The 20,643-nt window shown below is 36.8% G+C and overlaps 1 protein-coding gene across 5 annotated transcripts in view; it reads right to left on the bottom strand.

Annotated features, from left to right (window-relative positions):
* The window catches only part of NCKAP1 (NCK associated protein 1), a 71,155-nt gene extending 55,239 nt beyond the window's left edge, over window positions 1-15,916 (bottom strand). For 2 of the 5 annotated variants that reach the window (XM_058189281.1, XM_058189249.1), the window contains exons 1-2: window positions 15,632-15,914; window positions 4,884-4,994 (exon numbers count right to left, since the gene is read on the bottom strand). In XM_058189281.1, the coding sequence (XP_058045264.1) occupies window positions 4,884-4,994; window positions 15,632-15,739 (219 nt within the window). In that variant the 5' untranslated portion in view covers window positions 15,740-15,914. Of the gene's footprint in view, window positions 1-4,883; window positions 4,995-15,631 lie in introns of all 5 variants that reach the window. The other 3 variants (XM_058189268.1, XM_058189259.1, XM_058189274.1) reach the window with 3 other exon arrangements.
* Between the last annotated feature and the right edge of the window lie 4,727 nt (window positions 15,917-20,643).

Below are 20,643 nucleotides of genomic sequence, written 5' to 3'. Positions count from 1 at the left end.
TAAACAAATGGTTGTAGGTTAAGGATTACCTGTACACAAGTGGAATATGCCCTTTAAGCCAACATATCCCAACAACAATAGCAACAGCACTTAGACTTATACCACTTCACAGTGCTTTACATCCCTCTAAGCTGTTTACAGAGTCAGCATATTGCCCCTAACAATCTGGGTCCTCATTTTACCCACCTCGGAAGGATGGAAGCCTGAGTCAACCTTGAGCCTGGTGAGATTTGAACTGCCAAACTGCAGGCAGCTGGCAGGCAGCAGAAGTAGCCTGCTGTACAGCACTCTAACCACTGTGCCGCCATGTAAAATCTAGAATGCTTTATCATCCATTCTCTTAGTGGGCAGATCAAGTGACTTGTAATGGGTATGATCAGAAATTTATTTTCGGATTTGATCACTACCCATAGTTGACTGCAATCATTTCTCTTCCAGCAACTGCCCTCCCAATTAGTACTATGCCTCCTGGATTCTCTCCATTTATGTCTTGTCTCTTCTCTAATTTGAAAGAGCTTTCTCCAGGCTGTACAGAGGAGAAAAGCGGATCTCCACTAATGTATTTAGCAAAAAAAGAGGCAAATCTGTACAATTCTGTTTTAACGCTACTCTGAACAACATTTCTGCTATTTTATTTGGAGAGGTGGGGGGTAATTTTAATTATAATTATAAGTGCCAATTATTTGGAGAGGTGGGGGGTATTAAGTGCCAATTCACTTAAACAATATTCTGACATAGTGTTAAGAGTATGGTTTACATATAGTGGCTGTAATTTCTTTCGTGCACTATCCAGAAAATGAAATATGACATCTGAAAAGTGCTTTTGTTTGTCCATTTTCCAGTCTTCCTAGATTAGTTTCACTCCTCTTGAAATAAGAGATTGGCTAAACAATTTTAATCTCTCAGTGTCAATTGTTCCAGATTCAGAATCTCCTGTATATGATTGCCCAATTGTGATAGTGTCTTGCTTTCCTGCTCCCTGGGGTTATCCCCGATCTGATGTTTATGCTTTATTTCTCATTTTTTTAAATCTTAAACAGATGTCCAAATGGTACGTGGGAAGACGGGCACACAAATCTGTTCAGATAGTTTTAGCTAGAGACCATAAGACAGCTTCTTCCTGTTGACCATAAACTTGCTGAAAGAGATTAGCAGCAAAGCCAAACTGACAAACCAGGATCCCCTCATTTGATAGGATCTCAGAACAGAGACAACAGAGGCACGATATGCTGGCATTGTTTAGTGCCAACCGAAGAGATCAGCAGATAGCGTTTTATCCTAACAGCCTCATAGAAATACAGCATTATAATAACATTCCCTTTTTGTCATTATTTTTTCATTTGAATTCCAAAAAGGAACAGAAATTCCATACTTTATAACATATTTTTATGCATTCAAGTTAGAAATATTTAACGACTGCTGTTTGTATACTTTAATTAATTTAATTAATACACAATTAATATATCTGTAATTCAAAATAAGTGAACAGTTAAAAATTAGTTTAATCTCATTCTAAAAATTACAGGGAGCAAAAAAACAAAACAAACCCCAAACCTAATTAGTTCCAAATTTTTTAAACTTCTTTGATATAAGAACTTGACTTAATCACTGCACCCAACTGCTATTCTCAGTACATTATATGCAATGCAAATCCAGTTTTGCTTACTTTTTTGCTGACTCTTGAGATTTTGTTCTTGTTGTAACATTTTTGTCTGACGCACAATATTAAGCAGGTAGAACCTGTCTAACACCACCCTAAAATTAGCTTTGAAGGATACTAAAATATAAAACAAAAATATATACACATATAGTGCCTACCTAAAAGCTTAATTCTGATATCCAACTTTTCCTCTTTTGTTACGAAAAGTAATCATATGACGTGGAAAATCCTAACTATAACTGTGCCTTTCTCTCCCTTGATCTGGAGATTTTCCATCTTAACTCTTGAGTGGGGTTGCATTCCTACACTCAAGACCAGTACATAACCTGGGGAACAGCTTGGACTCATTGCTCGTGCTCAAATAGCAGTGAAGGCCAAGAAGACCTTGAGTCAGTTACGAACGTTAGGCAATTGCATCCCTTTTTAGAAGAGGAGCTCTCCAGAAGGTCATATATGCCCTAGTCACCCTACAGTTGCAATTCTCTCTACATGAGGGTGTGCTTGAAGGCCATTCATAGTACCAACAGTACTATGGATGTGTCTTAGTATGCCCATGCGATACCACTGCTTCATGAGTTTCACTTATTGTCTGTGAAGTTCTGGGTACAATTCGTGGTATTGGCTCTCACCTAGGAAGACACTCATGGATAGGGCCAGCTTATCTGAGGAATCTATCTCTCAAGGTTTCTGCCCATCTGGTAAGATTTGGCAGGGTTCATATGTTTCAGATCCCCTTGATTAGATATGACATCTAGGAGGATGTACAAACCAAGGCTTGTCTAATATAGCATCTTCTCTGAAATGATATTTCCAGCCTCCAAGATCCATATAGTTTCCATCCCAATGATGTTCTAGAAGAAAATGATTATTTTCCCTGGCTTTGGGAATCAATCTTCAGTGCAGGAGCGGCCAGCCTTTGAGCAATCAGGTTACAACTCAAATTCCTGATCTTCTCAGGACCACATGAGACCATGCAATCACAAGATGATCCCAATGGAAGACGCATGGCTAGTACCCATCCCCATCCTGCTCATAGTTGTACAGGACAAATTCAGATATTTTGTTATCAAATTTCAGCAGCATGATCTCCGACTACAAATGAATTGTTTTATGTCTATGTCATATGGAGACCAGACCACCAGTGGTTTGCAATGGGACATTAAAAAATCAGGGAAATGTTCTGAATGAGTCTTGAAGGAAAGTGTATACCCTCAGACAAATTATGTCTGAGTTTGGGCTCTTCTAAACACTTTTCCATTGGGTAATTAATAATTCTTTCATGGGTGGATGATGCTTTCCATTGTGAAAGTATACATACAGATCATGCCAAAGTCATTGCATTTGAAAGTTACAGATATTGCTGTGGCTTGCAAAACTACTTATTTGAACAGTTGAAAAGTTGACAAGTTGACAATGTGCAATATTTGAATCAGAGTTCACCGTTCTTAAAGTACATCTATAGAAATCAATGGGACGTTAGCTTTACATAACTAATAAGCCTTACTGATTTCCAATGGGCCTTCTCTAAACAAAATTGTCTGGATGCAATTTAGAGCAAATATAAAATACATCTGAAGTAAAGTTTTAGATACATAAATATATTAATATTGCCAAGTGGGACCATAAAAAGGAATATAATTACTGAACTTAATAACTGCACCAGAAATAGAAATTTCAAGCAGTCGTGCAAACTGTTCCATGCAGAAATCATGCAAGCCCATTACCTGCCTCCCCTTTCCACCTCTGAGAAGAAAAACAGATAGGTAAGACCATCTTCCTCCCAATTTTCCATTATAAAGAAATAAAAAATTAACCAACGGAGAGCTTTCTATATTTCTATCAGCATTCAGTTAAGATTATAAATATCTTTAAAGCTTATTTAACAATTGTACGCTTATTTCATTGAACAAAATTTGATAATGTAGCAATAACACCACTGAATTAATTGAAATAAATCTAAAGGTACAGAAGAGAACTGTAAAAGGCATCATTTGGGGTATTTTATTCCATCCTGTTCAACAGATGGTTTTCACAATATCAAAAGAACAGAAATACTTTTGTGCAATTACCCAAATTGAGAGCTGGGTTATTAGAAATATGGCATCATTGTGGGAGATGATTCTATTTTATTTATTTATTATATTTCTAACCTACCTTTCAGCATCACCACAAACTGGTTTATAAAACTGTAAAACAATATAAAAACATAACACATATCTTACCCCTACCCCCTATTCAGTATCTTTGAAAATGCTCTGCTATCAAAACAAATCAAGAATTTTCAGAAAGTCAATGGATTAATGGATGATGAAGTGGTGGAATTGCCAGAGATGGTGAAATTGACAGTTTTGATGAAAGCAAAGACTGACAGATATTATTTCTACTTGAAAATCACTTTGGGGACTTGATGATTAGAATTATATGGGATTATGGGAATAATGTAGACAATTGTTAATCTTAGATCAAAAGTTTGATATATTTTACTTGTATTTGTATGGAAGAAGTTGGAAACCCTTTTCTATTTTCCTTTTTTTTTTTGCACGTTCACTTTTTCTGCTCTGACCTTTTTGTTTTCAGATCTTTTTTTTTCTGCTTATCTTTTAACTTAAAACCAATGAAATTATATAAAAAAGAATTTTCAGAAAGTGCCATGGCTCACTTTCTATCCCAGGTTATAATGGAATGACTAGTTTAATTAAGAGGCAGGAGCCGATGTGACACTTTTTTACAAATATATTTATTTCATTCAGTTTTCCTCTACAGTTAATTTAAAAGAGTGATGGTTATGCAGTACTCGAAAAGTATCTGCTAATATATCTAGTTGCAATTCTTTCAAAATACTTTCTAATTCTCCATTGAGTTTGAAACATCTCAAATATACCCATAATAAACCCTAACACACTCAAAAGGTTCCACTGAAATTCTGTTCTCAAAAACTATTGTAACTGCTTAGTATGGTCATATCCTAAATTAGATAAGCTCCTATCCAAATATAAAAGTTTTAGAACATAGTAGTATTCAACACAGAATGCTCCTATTATGTCATTAACAAAATTACAACTTTTTAATGTCAGTTTTTCATCTAACATAGTCACTACAAAAAAGTCAACTGTGTCATAAAATAAATATTATTAATAAATCCCTAGCAGTTGCATTAACGGAATTGATTAAAGAAGGAGACATTTAAGAAATTCAATTATTTATGGAATGTTTCATTACTTACATTATTGTTGCGTGTCTCTACAGCTGGAAATTTTCTGACTATGAATTTAACAGCTGATTCCAGATTTTTATCAACAAGGTATGAAGGTTTAGCTTTTGGGTCTCCACAAGCCTATGGAAGAAAATAAAAACAAGAAACTAAAGATATACTCTTTTCACCAAGCATTTATTATAAATAATCTGCAATCAAGAAATAGAAATATCTCTTTGGCTTCATAGTGAAGTGAAAAAAAATGAATGAGGATTGTCACAGCTGGACAATGCAATGAGAGACAGTACAGAAATGTTCTCCTACTGGAAAAAAAAATGTGTGGACATTTCAAAGCTGTTAATGCAGGACAGTAGTGAACTGAAAAAGCAATCTTAAAAGAAACTGATATTTTCCTTCTATCAGAGGGTGAAACAGGTTTATCTTTAATCGCCACCCTGAATTAGTGAAGCTTAAACAACTGGCAAAAAAATAAATAAATCATGGGCTTATTACATTTTTATGCCTCACCTAAATCAAAGAAACAAGCAGCTTAGAGTTAGCGCTGGTCTGTCTACAATTTGAACAATCAACACTAGTGTGCATTTAAAAGTAAATGAAAGCAAAAGTCTTAATGAAGAAGACCTATTTAAACTGTGTTTATCAAGGTTACCTTTAGGCACAAGTTTTGCACCTGCAGCCACATTCAGTATGTTCTGACCTACAAACACACCACAAGCCCCACAGAATTATTTTCTATTATAGTAATCAAATCCTAAATTGGGCTGGGAATCCAGTCGTACTACTCTGAAATGTACTGAATATCACTAGGGTGGATGGTAAGAACAGTTCTCAATTTGACTAGTACTGATAACCTGCTTCCAGCCTAAAGAATTATATGTTAATTTGGGTAACCTTAATTTTATCTCAGCTTCTAATCTCCTCAAATTTGTTAACATAGTAATGTTTCAATGGTTTCTTGTGGGATTTTGTGATGACCTAGCTGGCCATCACTTTGAATAATACAGTTATTATCCTTAACTGCTAAAGGTAAACGTTTTCTTAAAAGTACAATGTTCTACTTTAAGATGAAGTCAATCTGGGAGAAGTGGTACGTAGTAAAACTATCCCCAAAGTACAATTAGCAAATTCAAATTAACTACTCTGAAGAAAATTGTGCAGTAATTCTAATTTGGCGCCAATAGCTTTTCTTCAACATAAAATCCTCATGTAATCTGTCTCATGCAAATTATAACATGCTGCACATTTCTATACAATATAGTGAAAAGCCAGGATGGCAAGTTATTATTATTTACAGTTGTGAATAATAGAAAGAGAAAAATCATGGAAATATGAGGCTGATCTGAAAGCGGGCAGAGGGAAGGTGAAAAAGCTTTGCAAACCTTCCATACTTGTCCTTGCTGGGGGAAGCATTGTAACGAAACAACAACAAAAAAGAGAAGATTACACATAAACAAAAGGTTTTTTTTTGAATTCCCATAAACATCACGTTCAGGAATGCATACTAAAACTATTAACAGAGTTAAAGCAAAATATTGCTGCTCACAGTCAACGTTTTAACTATCTCCATTTACATATAGGTTATTTAAAAGATGTAAATCAGAATTTTCAATGCACACATGTCTCATGTCACACCCAAAGTACCATTCTGAGGGACAAGGAAAGGGAAAATTGATAGTGCAAGAAACTTTCGGGAAGAACTCTTAGTGAAAATCTTACATACCTGTAATAGAAATAAAGAGCCAAGAATTGGGGGTGGGGTGGGGTGGGGAAATCCCAGTCATTATAGCAGATTTATAATGTTTATTGAATATAATTTGCCATAAGAGCTTCATGAAGATATTTAACATCAAGTAAAAATTGCTCTAAACAGCTAGTCAATATGCCCAGCAATTTGATATACAGAAGAAAAATCCTACTTGTTTTAAAATCAACTACATGCAGTTCTCGACTTACAACCACAATCAAGTCCAAAATTTATGTTGCTAAGCAAGACAATGGTTAAGTGAACTGTGTCCCATTTTACGATCTTTTGCCCAAAGTGGTTAAGTAAACCCATCCAGTTGTTAAGCAAATCTGGCTTCTCCCATTGATTCTGCTTGTTGGAAGCCGGCTGGGAAGGTTACAAACGGTGATCACATGACCCCAGGATAGTGCAACTGTCATAAATAATGCCATTTACCGAACATCCAAATTTTGATCATATGACCATGGGGATGCTGCAACAGTCATGAAGATCAGTCCTAAGTCACTTTTTTCAGTATCATTATAACTTTAACAGTCAATAAACAAATAGTTGTAAGTTGAAGACTACCTGTAAGCTTATATCAAAGTACTTTTTTAAAAAAATGAAAACAACTTTTTAGTTTAACACGATTTTCAAAATTTTCTGGATGGGAATTTAGGTGGGAACAACGTATCCGAAGGGGACCAAAAGAAGACCAATCTAATTCCTAAACAGTCACTGATAGAAGACCCTAAAAAATTCTACTCTCTCTCTCTAGACAACAATGTCTTTCATATTCGTGCATAAATGAAGTGCCTTCGTTCAGACGTGGAAAATCTGCCGAATTAGTAAGGGTAACATATTCTGTCTTGAAAATTACTTTTGATTTATTTCACATAATAAAGAAAAAACGACTAATCTTATTGCAGATCACTAAATCTTTTAGTCTCTCCTTTTATTTAATATTTTAAACCAGCAAAATATTCAAACCTATGAATTTAAGGTAATGTAAAGTTTATTTGAGAAATATCAATTAAGAAATATCTTCTGCCAAAAATATGCATAATTACAATAAGCAACATGCATAATGAACTGATTTTAATTAAATATTCCTAGATTCTAAAACTAACCTGAACTAAGGAAGACAGTATAAAAACTAACTAACTAAAAGCTGTTAAAAATGTTTTGCAGGTTTTGTTCATACTGTAAGAACATTTTGTAATTATTTGTTTAAATTGGATTAATCTATGATTTTGGATTAATCTCTTTCTTTTATTGATAAAGTTATTCTTGAATTTAATTTCCGCCTCAGGAGCACTGAGAAGTTTAGAATTTAAATCCAAAATATGTACCTGAGGGTAATTCCTGTTATGACTGACCAAATTTTTATAAAAAGTGTACAACTTTTCAAATCCTCCAAAACTTCAAGTTGGCTGATTAATAATTCATGAAGATTCAAAAGCTTGCACTTTTGAAGTTCACTGTTGCATTTCCGATTAACATAATCAAGACATAACCCAGTTGGGGATTTTGGATTTCAAAATCAATTTGGATTTTTAAAAATTATTTCTAATTGCAGGGTTAAATCATAGGGGAAAAAAGATTCTGAAACAATTCAGCTATGCTCCAGAAAATCATATCTCTAGATAAAATACCTCTGTTCAAACTGCTGACTTCCTTCCAACCACAGCGTGCAAACCACTTCTGAAATTCAGATCAGTTTCAAAATATGTTTGTGGTAAGGCATGTGGTTCTAGTGTGGTTTTAAAAAAATCAGAACCAAGAAGCTTGACTTATTGAGCTCTCAGTCACATCTTAAGCATTCCTTGGTAGGCTAAGGACAAAAACTACTTGTAGAAAAAACTTATACAATAGAACCTCTGGTCACAACCGTAATTCATTCCATAACTTTGGTCGTAACCTGACTTGGTCGTGGTCAGAAGCATTCTACTGTAGTTAGACCAGAGGTTCTACTGTAGTTTAGAAAACAAGGGCCATAAGACATCTAAGAGTCTCTTGTTATTCCATTAAAACATTGTTTATATACCATGCAAAGAAGCATTTTAATTATCAACTCAGGAAATAGCATTTTAAAACTATCTTTATTACAAAGGAAAAATTGCCTTTTCTAATAAAGTCTGAACCATTACTGTTCTGAAGCCAGTGTGTTTCATTCTGTAGGGTTAACAATTACTGTGTTTCTTTAGTGCATACAATCAGGCAAGAATGCTGGAACATGAAAACCACAGGAGTGCCTCCTAATAAAGATTTCACACTATCTGCATCCCAAGCATACAGACTGGTACAAACAGCCCTTTCGCAAATATAGCTTTTAAAGCTTCAGACACTTTTTGAATCTAAAAGGCAACTGAGCTTCACGTATTTCAGAGGAAACTGCAACATCAGTCCATAGCTATTATGTTGTACCTTATGATTCTTGATGAACGTATCTTTTCTTTTATGTACGCTGAGAGCATATGCACCAGGACAAATTCCTTGTGTGTCCAATCACACTTGGCCAATAAAAAATTCTATTCTATTCTATTCTATTCTATTCTATTCTATTCTATTCTATTCTATTCTATTCTATTCTATTCTATTCATCAACTTTTCCTAAACCTTTATTAAATTCAGCAGAAGAAAGCCTTAACAACAGCAGTAATACTGAAATTCCAGTATTTTAGTGGCTACTACATAAATTACTATAGGCTTTCAGCAAGTATTTAAATCAGGACATATTTTTCCACATTGATCAAGTTTATATATTAATTTACTTCTATATTTATTTTATTCCACCTTTAACATATTAATAAATAACTCAAGGCGGCGAACATACCTAATATTCATTCCTCCTAATAAACCTTCCTCCTCCTGTTTTGTCCTCAAGAACTCTGAATTAAGTTCAGTTGAAGTGAAAGTGTGTGATTGGACCAAAATCAGGCTTTCATGTCTAAGGCAGAACTAAAATTCAAGGTCTCCCAGTTTCTATCCTGGTGCCTTAATCACTAGACCAATTACATGTTGCGCTAAGCTATAATATGCTTTATTTGGTTTTGTCTTAGCATGTTGCTATGAACTCAGGTATTATGGTTCACAAATTATGGATTCTCATTGAATATATGCAAAATGACAGTTCATTAAATCATGGGTTAGCACAACCCATTATGGGATTATATTTTAGAGTGAAAACCTAAAGTGTCCAAAGCAGGCCCAACTAAGGTCTCTGAGAAATCCATTAACTGAAAATATCTACTAACTTTTAGCTGCCCGTAACAAAGCTTCAGAAATCAACTAATTTATATTAAAGTTTAAAGAAAATGGTCCTTCCAGATAGAAGCAACATATATGGTATTGCTGGATCCAAGATTAATACTACATTGTGATGTGAACATGGAGAATGATAATGCTAACAAAAATATATATCTACATTATTTAATGTATACATACATATTCAGATTTTACTTGGGTTCTAAAAATGTACTATGTACTGCTAACTTCATATTTTAATTCACTTATAGATGTGCACTAGACTAGATAATATCTGTTGCAAAATAAGTCCCACTAGTAATTCTATATTCCCCATCTGATTGTTATAACTATTAAAGACCCAGCATCAGTTAGCAAAATTGCTGAAATAAAGTTCTTAAAATTATGGATTACATGGGACAAAAAGTTGATCTCATTTACACTGTATAAGTGTATATAATCCTAAAAGACTTTTAAAACATTATTTCTAACATAGTATGACCAGGCTCACCCACAATACTAAGCCGTAATATTTATTTATTTTATTTCATATTTTTCATAACCCCGAATAGTGGGTTCATACAACATACTAATACAAAAAACAAACCACATGTATAATTTATTATTATTTTAAATTATTATTTAAAACCTAAACCGTAAGTTATGAATCTACAGAATCATTCTTCGCCTGCTATATACTAGTTGGAGTATTATTCAGAAGCAGGAAATTCAATACCAATTAACAAATCAAGAAAGCCTGATTGCCCTGGTCCAGATGTTCTTGAGAACTTTGGCTTCATGCAAGTTAAAATCATTCTCAAGGTATCAGAGATGAGAATGTAAAGCATTTATGACACCTATAGTTTTATAAATTATAACTTATGAGGCCTGAGATAATCTAACTGCAACCATAGCACTGCTCATCTTTCAGATAAAGTTAATGAAAAAACAAGAACAACTTTCCTCTTCTACCAAATAAGAAAGCACATAGTATTGAATTACTAAAGTTCTTCCAATAATTAACTCCAATAATTTATTCAAATGTTCTGAACCAGAATGGAGGATCCTCATCTTAAACTCAATCACCAACATTTACTGCCCCTTCCCACTCTTAGCTGTTGTTTCAAGACACTAGTCAACTTTTAAACAACATTTCTATGTCTTTGTGCTATCTTTTCTTTTTCCCAAATGAAGGGTAAGTAAACCTACTTATACCTGGTTCCTGAGTGCTAAGAAAGAGATGCTCGCCAAAGCCATGTAACAGTTGTGACTGTCATGTCAGGAAATATAGAAACTGGCCCTATCCATTGTCATCACTTGGACTCAGAAGATAATTTGGGAGAACAATCTGTCTCTTAGTGCATATCCTGTTTCCTACCATTGATAAAAAGTTTCTAACCAGTTATTCATTTTTTAACTAAAAATATTGTTCTGCTTTTAACAGAGTGCTAATAGAAAAGAAAGGTTGCTTCTTCAACTCTTATAGTGCCCCAGAAAATAGGCAAGGATAGAGTGGGCACTAGATTAAAAAAACTGAGGATTTCAGCTGCTTTTGAGTTAACTTACTGACTTGAATCAAAAAAGAGAAGAAGAGGGAGAAAAAGGATGCATATGTTAACCATGGAAATACTAGTATTTTAGCTATTTTCCAAATTTTATCAGAGAAGTTATAACTTTCCAGCAAAAAATAATTTGGTTTCAAACTGCTTAACTTCAGCGGGGATCAACCAACTGTTACCACCGATAGCCTCAACTTCTGCTTTTCTGTTTAAAACAGCCAATTCATCTAACCACAATACCACATATTGCCTGATACAACTTTTGTAATCCTACAAAACAAAAATCAGCTTGAATATCATTAGAAGCAAGAATTGTGGTTTTACTTCCCTCCTCTAGTCTAGTAGGAACTCTAAACAAGTCTCTTGTTTTACACCAAAACTCAAATCTATGACTTTTACCTTCCTAAAAAGCCAGGAGCCCAGAACAAATCCTGGCTTTTAGATTTTGGCTTTATCAGAAAAGTAAATAGGGATCACGGGGATTCCCCTTTGGAAGCATCATTAATCAATCCATAGATGGTTTTCTGGTTTTGTTACTTCTCTCACTGATTATAATAACAAAGTAAACATAAATTAGATAGGATACACTTGAACACTTGCTTATTCCTGATATATGAAAAAAAGAGCCCCGGAAAACTACAAGGCTCCTTTCATATGCAGATATTTTCCTGAATAAAAGGATTTGCAGCAGAATGAAAAATAGCAGCCTGCACTGTTTAGAATCTCATCCATTCTGCTCTACCAGATCACATCGGCCCAAACCAATGAAAAACAAGGGCTTTAATCAGTAGTTTTACAGTTACCATAGTGATGAGTACTGTATAAAATCCAGATACAAAATTGCAATTAGCATTTCTGCAAAGGAAAATTGGCAGGAGGTGAATTGTACCAAGCCCAGCTGTTTATAATGCCTATTATTTTTTTATTCAACAGCTGGTGAACACAATTGTCTCAACTAAAGTATGGTTGGCTAGTTTGAGGCTATTTGAGCAATGGGAACCCCGATAATGTAATTTGCAATTCAGTGTGTTGTGCAAATCCAGGAAACTGGATTGAGTACACCATGGTTCTGTTAATTTGGATGCAAACATCCTAATGGTGGAGAACTGGGTTTTATAATTTTGGTTGAACTGCTTGACGTTATGAGGTGGCTGCAGAGAGGAGCAAAAGTTAATGTCATGATATCACTTATGTACTTCCATCAGATGTCATTCTGTGACTGTTTATATAACTATTTCATTTGAATAATATCGTGCATATTTTTGCATTATTATGGTTCGTAACAGAAGCCTATGTGTAGTTATTAATCAAAGGTAATTGAGGTGGAATTGGAAGATATTCACTCAAGTTTTGAAGTTCTTGGGAGTAATGTAACAACATAGGATGCTATTCTTGTATTAAGGGGGGAAAAAGCAGACTGTCAAACTTTCACTTTCAGTTCAAGCAGTATTTAAGAGCTATATAGGTAATCCACGTATCAGTTGACTTGAGACCTAGATACGCATGGGTTGTTTATTACTAAAAATGGTGGGTAGTGTTCTCCTTCCGCTAGCTGCTGAACTGCTGAAGCCGCACAATGCTTTCAGGAGCCACTGAAGCTGCACATTTTTTATATACAGCCTGTTTTTAGCAGTTCCAGAAAGCACTACATGGCTTTAGCATTTTGTTGACTCAAGGAACGACAATGCTACCCACTATTTTTAGTAATAGACCATCCATTTGTAAGTACAAGTTCTGACATACATACAAATTTGACAGTGTTATGAATAGAATATCTTCTTATCCCAGGGACTGCCTCTTTGTATATTTTATGAACTTGGAGATGCTACAATATATAACCAAATCACTATTTTGACAACTATGGAACTTTTAATATTTGAAAGCTGTTTCATGGATAAGTTTGCCATGATTACTAATCCTTCTCAGATTTTTTTGGGGGGTGGTGGTGGTAAGAAACCAGTAGGTTTTTTTAAAAAGGCCTTTTTGAGGATACATTTTTAGAAGCTATTCTTTCTTATGATATGTGATTTATGAAGTTACTGTAACAAGTACAAACTGGCAGTATTTCCTACCTAATGAAGACTCATTAGCACATTTTTATGGTACCTTCCTAAAATGAAACACATATTCTTTTGATTTGTCTTATATAGACAGTCACTCATAAATAGAATCTCTTGTGGTCAATGGATAAATTTTAATGAAGAAAAAGTGCTTGATCTATTGTATTTAATATAACTTGACTGTTTTATTTACAATGGCTATGGTTAATATAGCCATTGTGAATAGCCACAATATAGTGAGGTATCAATCTTTACAGTGCTTTCCTAGAAATATATTCTTTGAAATGTAGAGCTGTACTCCTGATACCGGACTAGTATTATGATCCAGCAATGTTACCACCCGTATTAAATGCTAATATAGGTAGCCCTTGACTTACAACCATTCAGTTAGTGACCATTCTTAGTTAGGATGGCACTGAAAAAGTGACTTATGACTTTTTTTCACACCATTGTGGCATCCCCACAATCATGTGATCAAAATTCACTTGGTAACTGGCATGTATATTTATGGCAGTTGCAATGTTCTGTGGTCACGTGATCACCTCTTGGAACCTTCTGACAAGTAAAGTCAAGGGAGATGCGAGATTCACTTAACTACCATTAACAACCATAACCATAATTGCAGTGATTTACTTAACAACTGTCTTGCTTAGCAGTGGAAATTTTGATCTCAATTGTGGTCATAAGTGGAGGACTACCTATATAGTATTACGTGATAATCGGAATCACTGTCCTACCAGAACATATTTTAGCTTTTTTTTCCAACCCCACTTTTAAAGACTAGAAGTCTTTTAACTAAGCTACCAGATAATTCAAGGATAATACAAACATATACAGGAATAACACAGTGAAACATCTATAAAGTTCTTACATGGATGGAGGGAGGAATCCATCTAACAATGACCACAATTCTAAATACTTTATTAAAAGCAAAAGGATTTAAATCAGTGTTCTATCACATAGCGATTTTTATAGCTAAGATATCCCAGTACTTTTACACATATATTTTAGTATCTGTTCACATAATGATGATCTAATATCATCATTCAAATCAGAGCAAAAACCACTTGATTATTTTCCAATTACATTTCAATTCTCTTAGCAGGAAACTCTCAGAACACACCATCAGAGCGAACAGAATTACATATTGAATTTCGTAGCATGTTAATGCCGCAAGTTGGTAGTCAAATATCAGCAAATCAATATTTGAAGCACGGTCTGTCAAGAATCTCACTTCTCCTTCCTTTATGATCAGCCCACCTAGCAATCAGGGGAGCTGTTAGTAAATCCGAACATAAAAATGTTTACTAAGCAGCGAATCTACCATCTTTCCAATGAGCACTTTACGTCAAGCAATAACGACACGGGGCAACCAGCAATGAACGTCATACTTTTTTATTACAATTTTGGGCAACAAGAGTACCGAGACCGAGGAGAAAAGTGCAGGTATTACATATCCAGTTTTGAGCTCTCCTTTCATACAGAAACGTAGGCGTACACGCAAACATACATGCTATACAGACAGACACACACGGAATACTAGCCCCTGCGTCGGGTTTCGGGAAAACAGTGGCGAAAACATTCCCTCTCTCCAACGTTATCTTTTCTCTCTACTTCATTCCATGGGGCAAATGGGATAAATCCAGAAGAGGCATCCGGCCCAATCCCGGTTTTACACCCCCCCTCCCTTTCTTTCTCTTCCTCTCCATTCACTCTTTGCGTAAAGGAAATGGGAATTTAATAATAATAATAATAATTTAAAAAAAAAACCCGGGTCTGCTTCCTTTTGCATTCCGGGCCTCCGCCCCGGAGCAAATCAATCCCCACACCTTGCAGGCCTTGCTGAGTAAGAAGCAGCAGCCATGGGGTTGGGAAGAAAGGCCCGGTGGGTTGATTGAGGGGGGGAGCGGGAAAAGAGAGAGAGAGAGAAAGAGAGAGAGAGACTTCGCCCCCGGTGCTACGGCCGCCTCTTTTCCTCCCGCGCCCCTCCAAAAGCAGCCGGGAAATGCTCCTTTTGCGCGCGGCCTACGGGCTCGCACCTTCCCAAAGGCAGGCCGGAAATTCCCACAGCTGGCGGAATAAGCCAGCGTGGAGCGAGGCTCGGAGCCCCAGGCCCCGCTTGTCCCCGCACGGCTTTCGCCCTCCCTCCCCGCAGACGGGCCCGCGCACCTTCTTAATGTTGTAGAGGCGAGTCAGCATGCCGACGCCGCGGTCGTTGAGGATGGTCAGCTTCTCGGCCAGCTTCTGCTGGCTGGGCTGCAGCACCGAGCGCGACATCCTGGGAGAAGAGAGGAGAGGCGGCCGAGGCTGCGGCTGCTTGCGGGCAAAGCGGCTCGGCGCTGACCCTGACGGATTCCCCCTCCCCGCTCCTCCTGCCTCCGCCAACCCCCGCCCGTCAAGCAGCCCGGGCCGCGCTCAAAGCGCCTCCATCTCTCCCCCGCTCGCTCCGGCTGCCTCCGCCACCCGAGCCGGTTTTTTTTTTTTTCCTTCCCACCCCCCCCTCACACCGGCGCTCCTCCCAATCTGGGTCTTCGCTAGGCGTGGCGGCGGCGGCGGCGGCAGCACTAGCAACAGCAGCGGAGGCTCTGTCGCCCGGCCGCTGCCCACAGAGAGGCCGGGCTCCTCCGCCCCACGTGATGCGCCTCTCTGCTGCCCCTCCAAGGTGGGGACTCGGCAGAGGAGTTTCCGTTTCGTTGGCGCGCGAGAAGAGGAATGGTAATAATAATAATAATAATAATAACAACAACAACAACAAAATGCGGTATCTGGAGACAGCAGAATAGAAGAACAAGAACTGGGGAAATCACGAAATGCCAAGACCTGCAAAGAGAAGTAGAACGACTTCTGGGAAAAAAGAAAGCGAAGATGGTACCAGTGGTAACAGGCACCTGAGGTGCAATTCCAGACCATACATTTATTTATTTTATTTTATTTTATTTTATTTTATTTTATTTTATTTTATTTTATTTTATTTCATTTCTTTTCTTTTCTTTTTATTATTTATTTATTTATTTATTTGTCAATTATATATAAGATGACAGGTAAAAGTATAAACATAATTTGGATACATGAAACGAGTAAGTAAAAAAGGAATATTAGGACAGGGAGGGTAGGCATGTGGATGCACTTATGCATGTCCCTTACACACCTCTTAGGAATGGGGTGAGGTCAACGGAGTGGGATGAAGAGGTCAACATCTGGAGCACCATATGAATACCATCGGCGACAGCGGCATTGACGAAATAAACCATCGCTCGATTTCAAAAGGCAGCTTTACTGGGAACAACTTACATCCTACAACCGCTTTTACCCTAGTTCTTTCCCTTTCCCTTTACCACTATTAAGAACTGTCTGTCCCAGGTCTTTGGGAAGGATTTGGTAGGTGGATAAAAATACCAATCCAGTATAGATGTTTGGCTGGCTGTTTGATGAACCGTAATAATGATAATTGCTACCATTATTGGCTGCAAAAATCTGGAGGATTAAGGGATAGGCAGCAATTTTAACTCAAGATAGGTTGGGATTTTTGCAGACCAGATTTGGTTGCCAAGATAGTAATACTAGCAAATCTAAGTCCTTCAGCAGCCCATTCAGAAGTTGGGAGGCACAGATCTCCTTTTTCGATAAATTCTCTTCTCTTTTCTAATTTAGTTTACTAACCCTCTTTTTCAATCTCCTTCCACTGCTGGGGGTTTTCCAGCAGTATTGATTGACTGCAATTTCTATAATCCCCATAAGGCAGGAGATCATTATTGGCTGAATTATGAGAATATTCTCAATGCAGTTGGAAAGATGCCCCTCTTGACAGGAAACTTGGTTCTTAATGCAGAACCACACTAAGAATGTAATATTTATGAAGGCAAACCTGCATATGCCTATATATACATTTATGTATTCCATACATCTATATATGTTGGATCCAATTATTAGCTGCAATACTATTTGGGAAATTAATGTCTTTTTTGAATAAAAGTAGAATAATGATTAAGTTGGGCTGGTCTAGAAGGCACCCAGGTTCAAATCATTAGGATGTGGCACTCATTGGTTGACTGTGAATTAATCATCCAAAGCTACAGTATCTGAATAAAATAAAGGAACATCCCCTGCCATTCCACCTTGACATTCTAGAGATTGAGGTGAAAATTCCATAATGAATGGAAGGAAATGGTCGCTTCACCTATATCTACTCCAGGTTTGTGCTATGTAGTCTTTAAATTTGACTGCATTTGGGTTTGCTTGGAATAACTTCAAGATCCATGATGGTGAACCTATGGCATGCGTGCCGGAAGTGGCACGCAGATCCATTTCTCAGGGCATGCGAGACATCGGTCATTGCTTTTCTGGGTTCCAGCATGCTGGCCAGCTGGTCTTCACATGCGCAGGAGTGGCGGAAACCAGAAGATCTTCTGGGTTCTGGTGTGCACATGCACACCAGCCACCTGGACTTCGCATGTGCATGCACAACAGAAACTGGAAGACCATCTTCCCCGCACAAGCATGCGTGTGCCGGAAACCAGAAGACTAGCACACGCATGCTTGTGCGCTCCCATTTTGGCACTCAGTGCCGAAAAGGTTTGCCAACACTGATCTAGATTAAAGGAATCCAAAATAATATTCATAGCTGCCCATATAAATTAAGTTAAATAAAATTCGAGTATGGCTCATATAACCCTCAGCTGTGGCACAAACATATCCTCATAACCCTTTTTATGCAATCTCCATGATATTGCCTTTACCTTATCCCTAATCCACAGCTGAGAGCTTAAAGCATCCTTAGCTGTTCCAGGTGATCCAGGAATTTTCTCTCTTATTCTGCTCTGGGCAGAATTTAGCATGCTTGTCAATCATTTGTTTGAGGATATGGTCAGGAGCCGGGATTTACTCCATTTCTGAATGCTGCTTCAGGTTGCTGCAATTACAGCCTCTTTTGGAAAGAAATACATGTAGAGGGATTAAACTTGAAAGGACATGTTTATTAAAGTTTCTTCCTTATCCTGTTAAGGGAAGGTGGCCAATATTAAGCTGCCAATCCAGGCAATTCAGCTGCTCATCTTTTCCAAATAATAAGATAAAGAATAATTGATGAAATGCTCCTTCCATTGTCTTATTCCCTGGTAGCCATGGAGAATGAGTTTGCTTATTTGTGCATACTCTCCAGATACTCCTAATCCTACCTGGTGCTTGCTATGAAAAAAACACTGACCCAATGATTTCCTAACATCAAAGAAATGAAAGACGGGGGTTACAAATTCAAAAATAAAAATAATTATCCAGAATAGCTATGTCAAGATTTGACATGTTTAGGATTAAAAATTCTTGCTTTGCCTAATCCCCTTTATGGCCCATTTCATACTCATCTCCCACAACAAGCAGGTTCACCTTAACCTATCCAATATTTCTGCTTATAGTTGACCTGAGAAGCCTAAATTAAGGTAAACTAAAGGTAAAAATATCCCTCAAGTCAAGCTCAATTTCTACTGATTTCATCAATGCATCATTTTTTGACAATAATGCAGAAATGGTTTGCCATTGTTTTAAGAGATTTTTTTAAAATTTTCCAATCCTGCCAATATTCCTGATAATACGTAGTGGGGTAACCAGGTTGTGCTTAGCTTTCAAACCTATACAACAAAAAACAATGGCTATAAAATATGGTTTCATTGCTTCATCTTAATCCCATTTCATCATAAAATCCAAGTTCAAATACTACAGAAATTGACCTACTTTAAGCCATTTCTAATACTGGGTTTCTATTCATTCTATATAGCTTACTAGAGTTTCGGTAGATTTCACTGCTCTTGTTGAATAAAATCTAAGCTTGCTTTCCTTATAAATTGCAATACAGTAATATAACCCCTTTTTGATATAAGGTTTTCCTATTCATTCAGCTGTTTATATTCAACAAAATATTTTTTAGTCAACTTCGAAGCTTTGTCAAAATATTTATCATTTTATAACTAAATCAGAAATACTCTACTACTTGCATTCTTTCAGAAAATCTCTGGGTGAGAATTTCAAGCACCTACATGTCTTTAAGGTATTCTTATTTGTTAATAACAAACTCCCAGTGTTTATCCTGTTTGTACAAGCACCAATTGTGCAACAGCTTCTCTGGGCTTCTGAATTCTCTTACAGATGTAGATTTCTCATAAACCACATTCCTCTTGGGGATGAAGTGGATATCAGACTTGGCCAGAACACTCTTACAATTGTGTTTACATTCCTGTTTAGTAAAGATAAAGAATTTATAAATATTGTTGGCTCTTTTTCCTATGAAATAAATGAATAGCGTTTCACTTCACCCCTCCTAAAACATGACTTCTTTGGCTATAGATAGTAAACATTCCTCCCACTGGCCACCCCCTCCCTCCAAATTCAAGACACATTGTACATTATTGAAATATTTTGTAGGGAATGATGCTGGCTAGAAATTTGTATATAGGTAGTCCTCCACTTACCATCACAATTGAACCAAAATTTATGTTGCTAGGTGAGAAATTTGTTAAGTGAGTTTGCCCCATTTTATGACCTTTCATGCCACATTTGTTAAGTGAATCACTGCAGTTGTTAAATTAGTAACATGGTTGTTAAGTGAATCTGGTTTCCCCGTTGACTTTGCTTGTCAGAAGGTTGCAAAAGATGACCCATGACCTTGGGACAGTGCAATTGTCATAAATATGAGTCAGTTGTCAACCATCTCAATTTTGATCACAGGACCATGGATATGCTGCAGCTGTTGTTAAGTGTGGAGAAATGGTCATAAGTCAGTTTTTTCAGTGCAGTTGTAACTTTGAATGGTCACAAAGCAAACTGTTATAAATCAAGGAGTACCTGTACTTAATTTTTTAATCCCTATACTTAGGGGTGAAATCTAAAAATTTTCCCTACCGATTCTGTGGGCGTGGCTTAATTGGTAGGCGTGGCTTGCTGGTTAGATGACTGGGTGGGCATGGCCAATAACAATAAATAATAAAAATAATAAACAAAGTATACAAAACAATAAGAGGTACCAAAAACCAACTTTCACATTTCACACACACATAACACAACTGACTCACACACAATGTAAAAGCAGCTGCACTTCACCCAAAATGGCCCCTGCAACAAGCAGGAACCTCACACAGCCACAAAAAGTTCAAAAACCAACTTTCACACTTTATACACACACAACACAACACAAC

The sequence above is a fragment of the Ahaetulla prasina genome, chromosome 1 (genome assembly GCF_028640845.1).
Source record: "Ahaetulla prasina isolate Xishuangbanna chromosome 1, ASM2864084v1, whole genome shotgun sequence".
NCBI classification, from domain to species: Eukaryota; Metazoa; Chordata; class Lepidosauria; order Squamata; family Colubridae; genus Ahaetulla; species Ahaetulla prasina.
The sequence above is the reverse complement of the archived record's forward strand: the minus strand, read 5'-3'. Positions and strand labels throughout refer to the sequence as shown.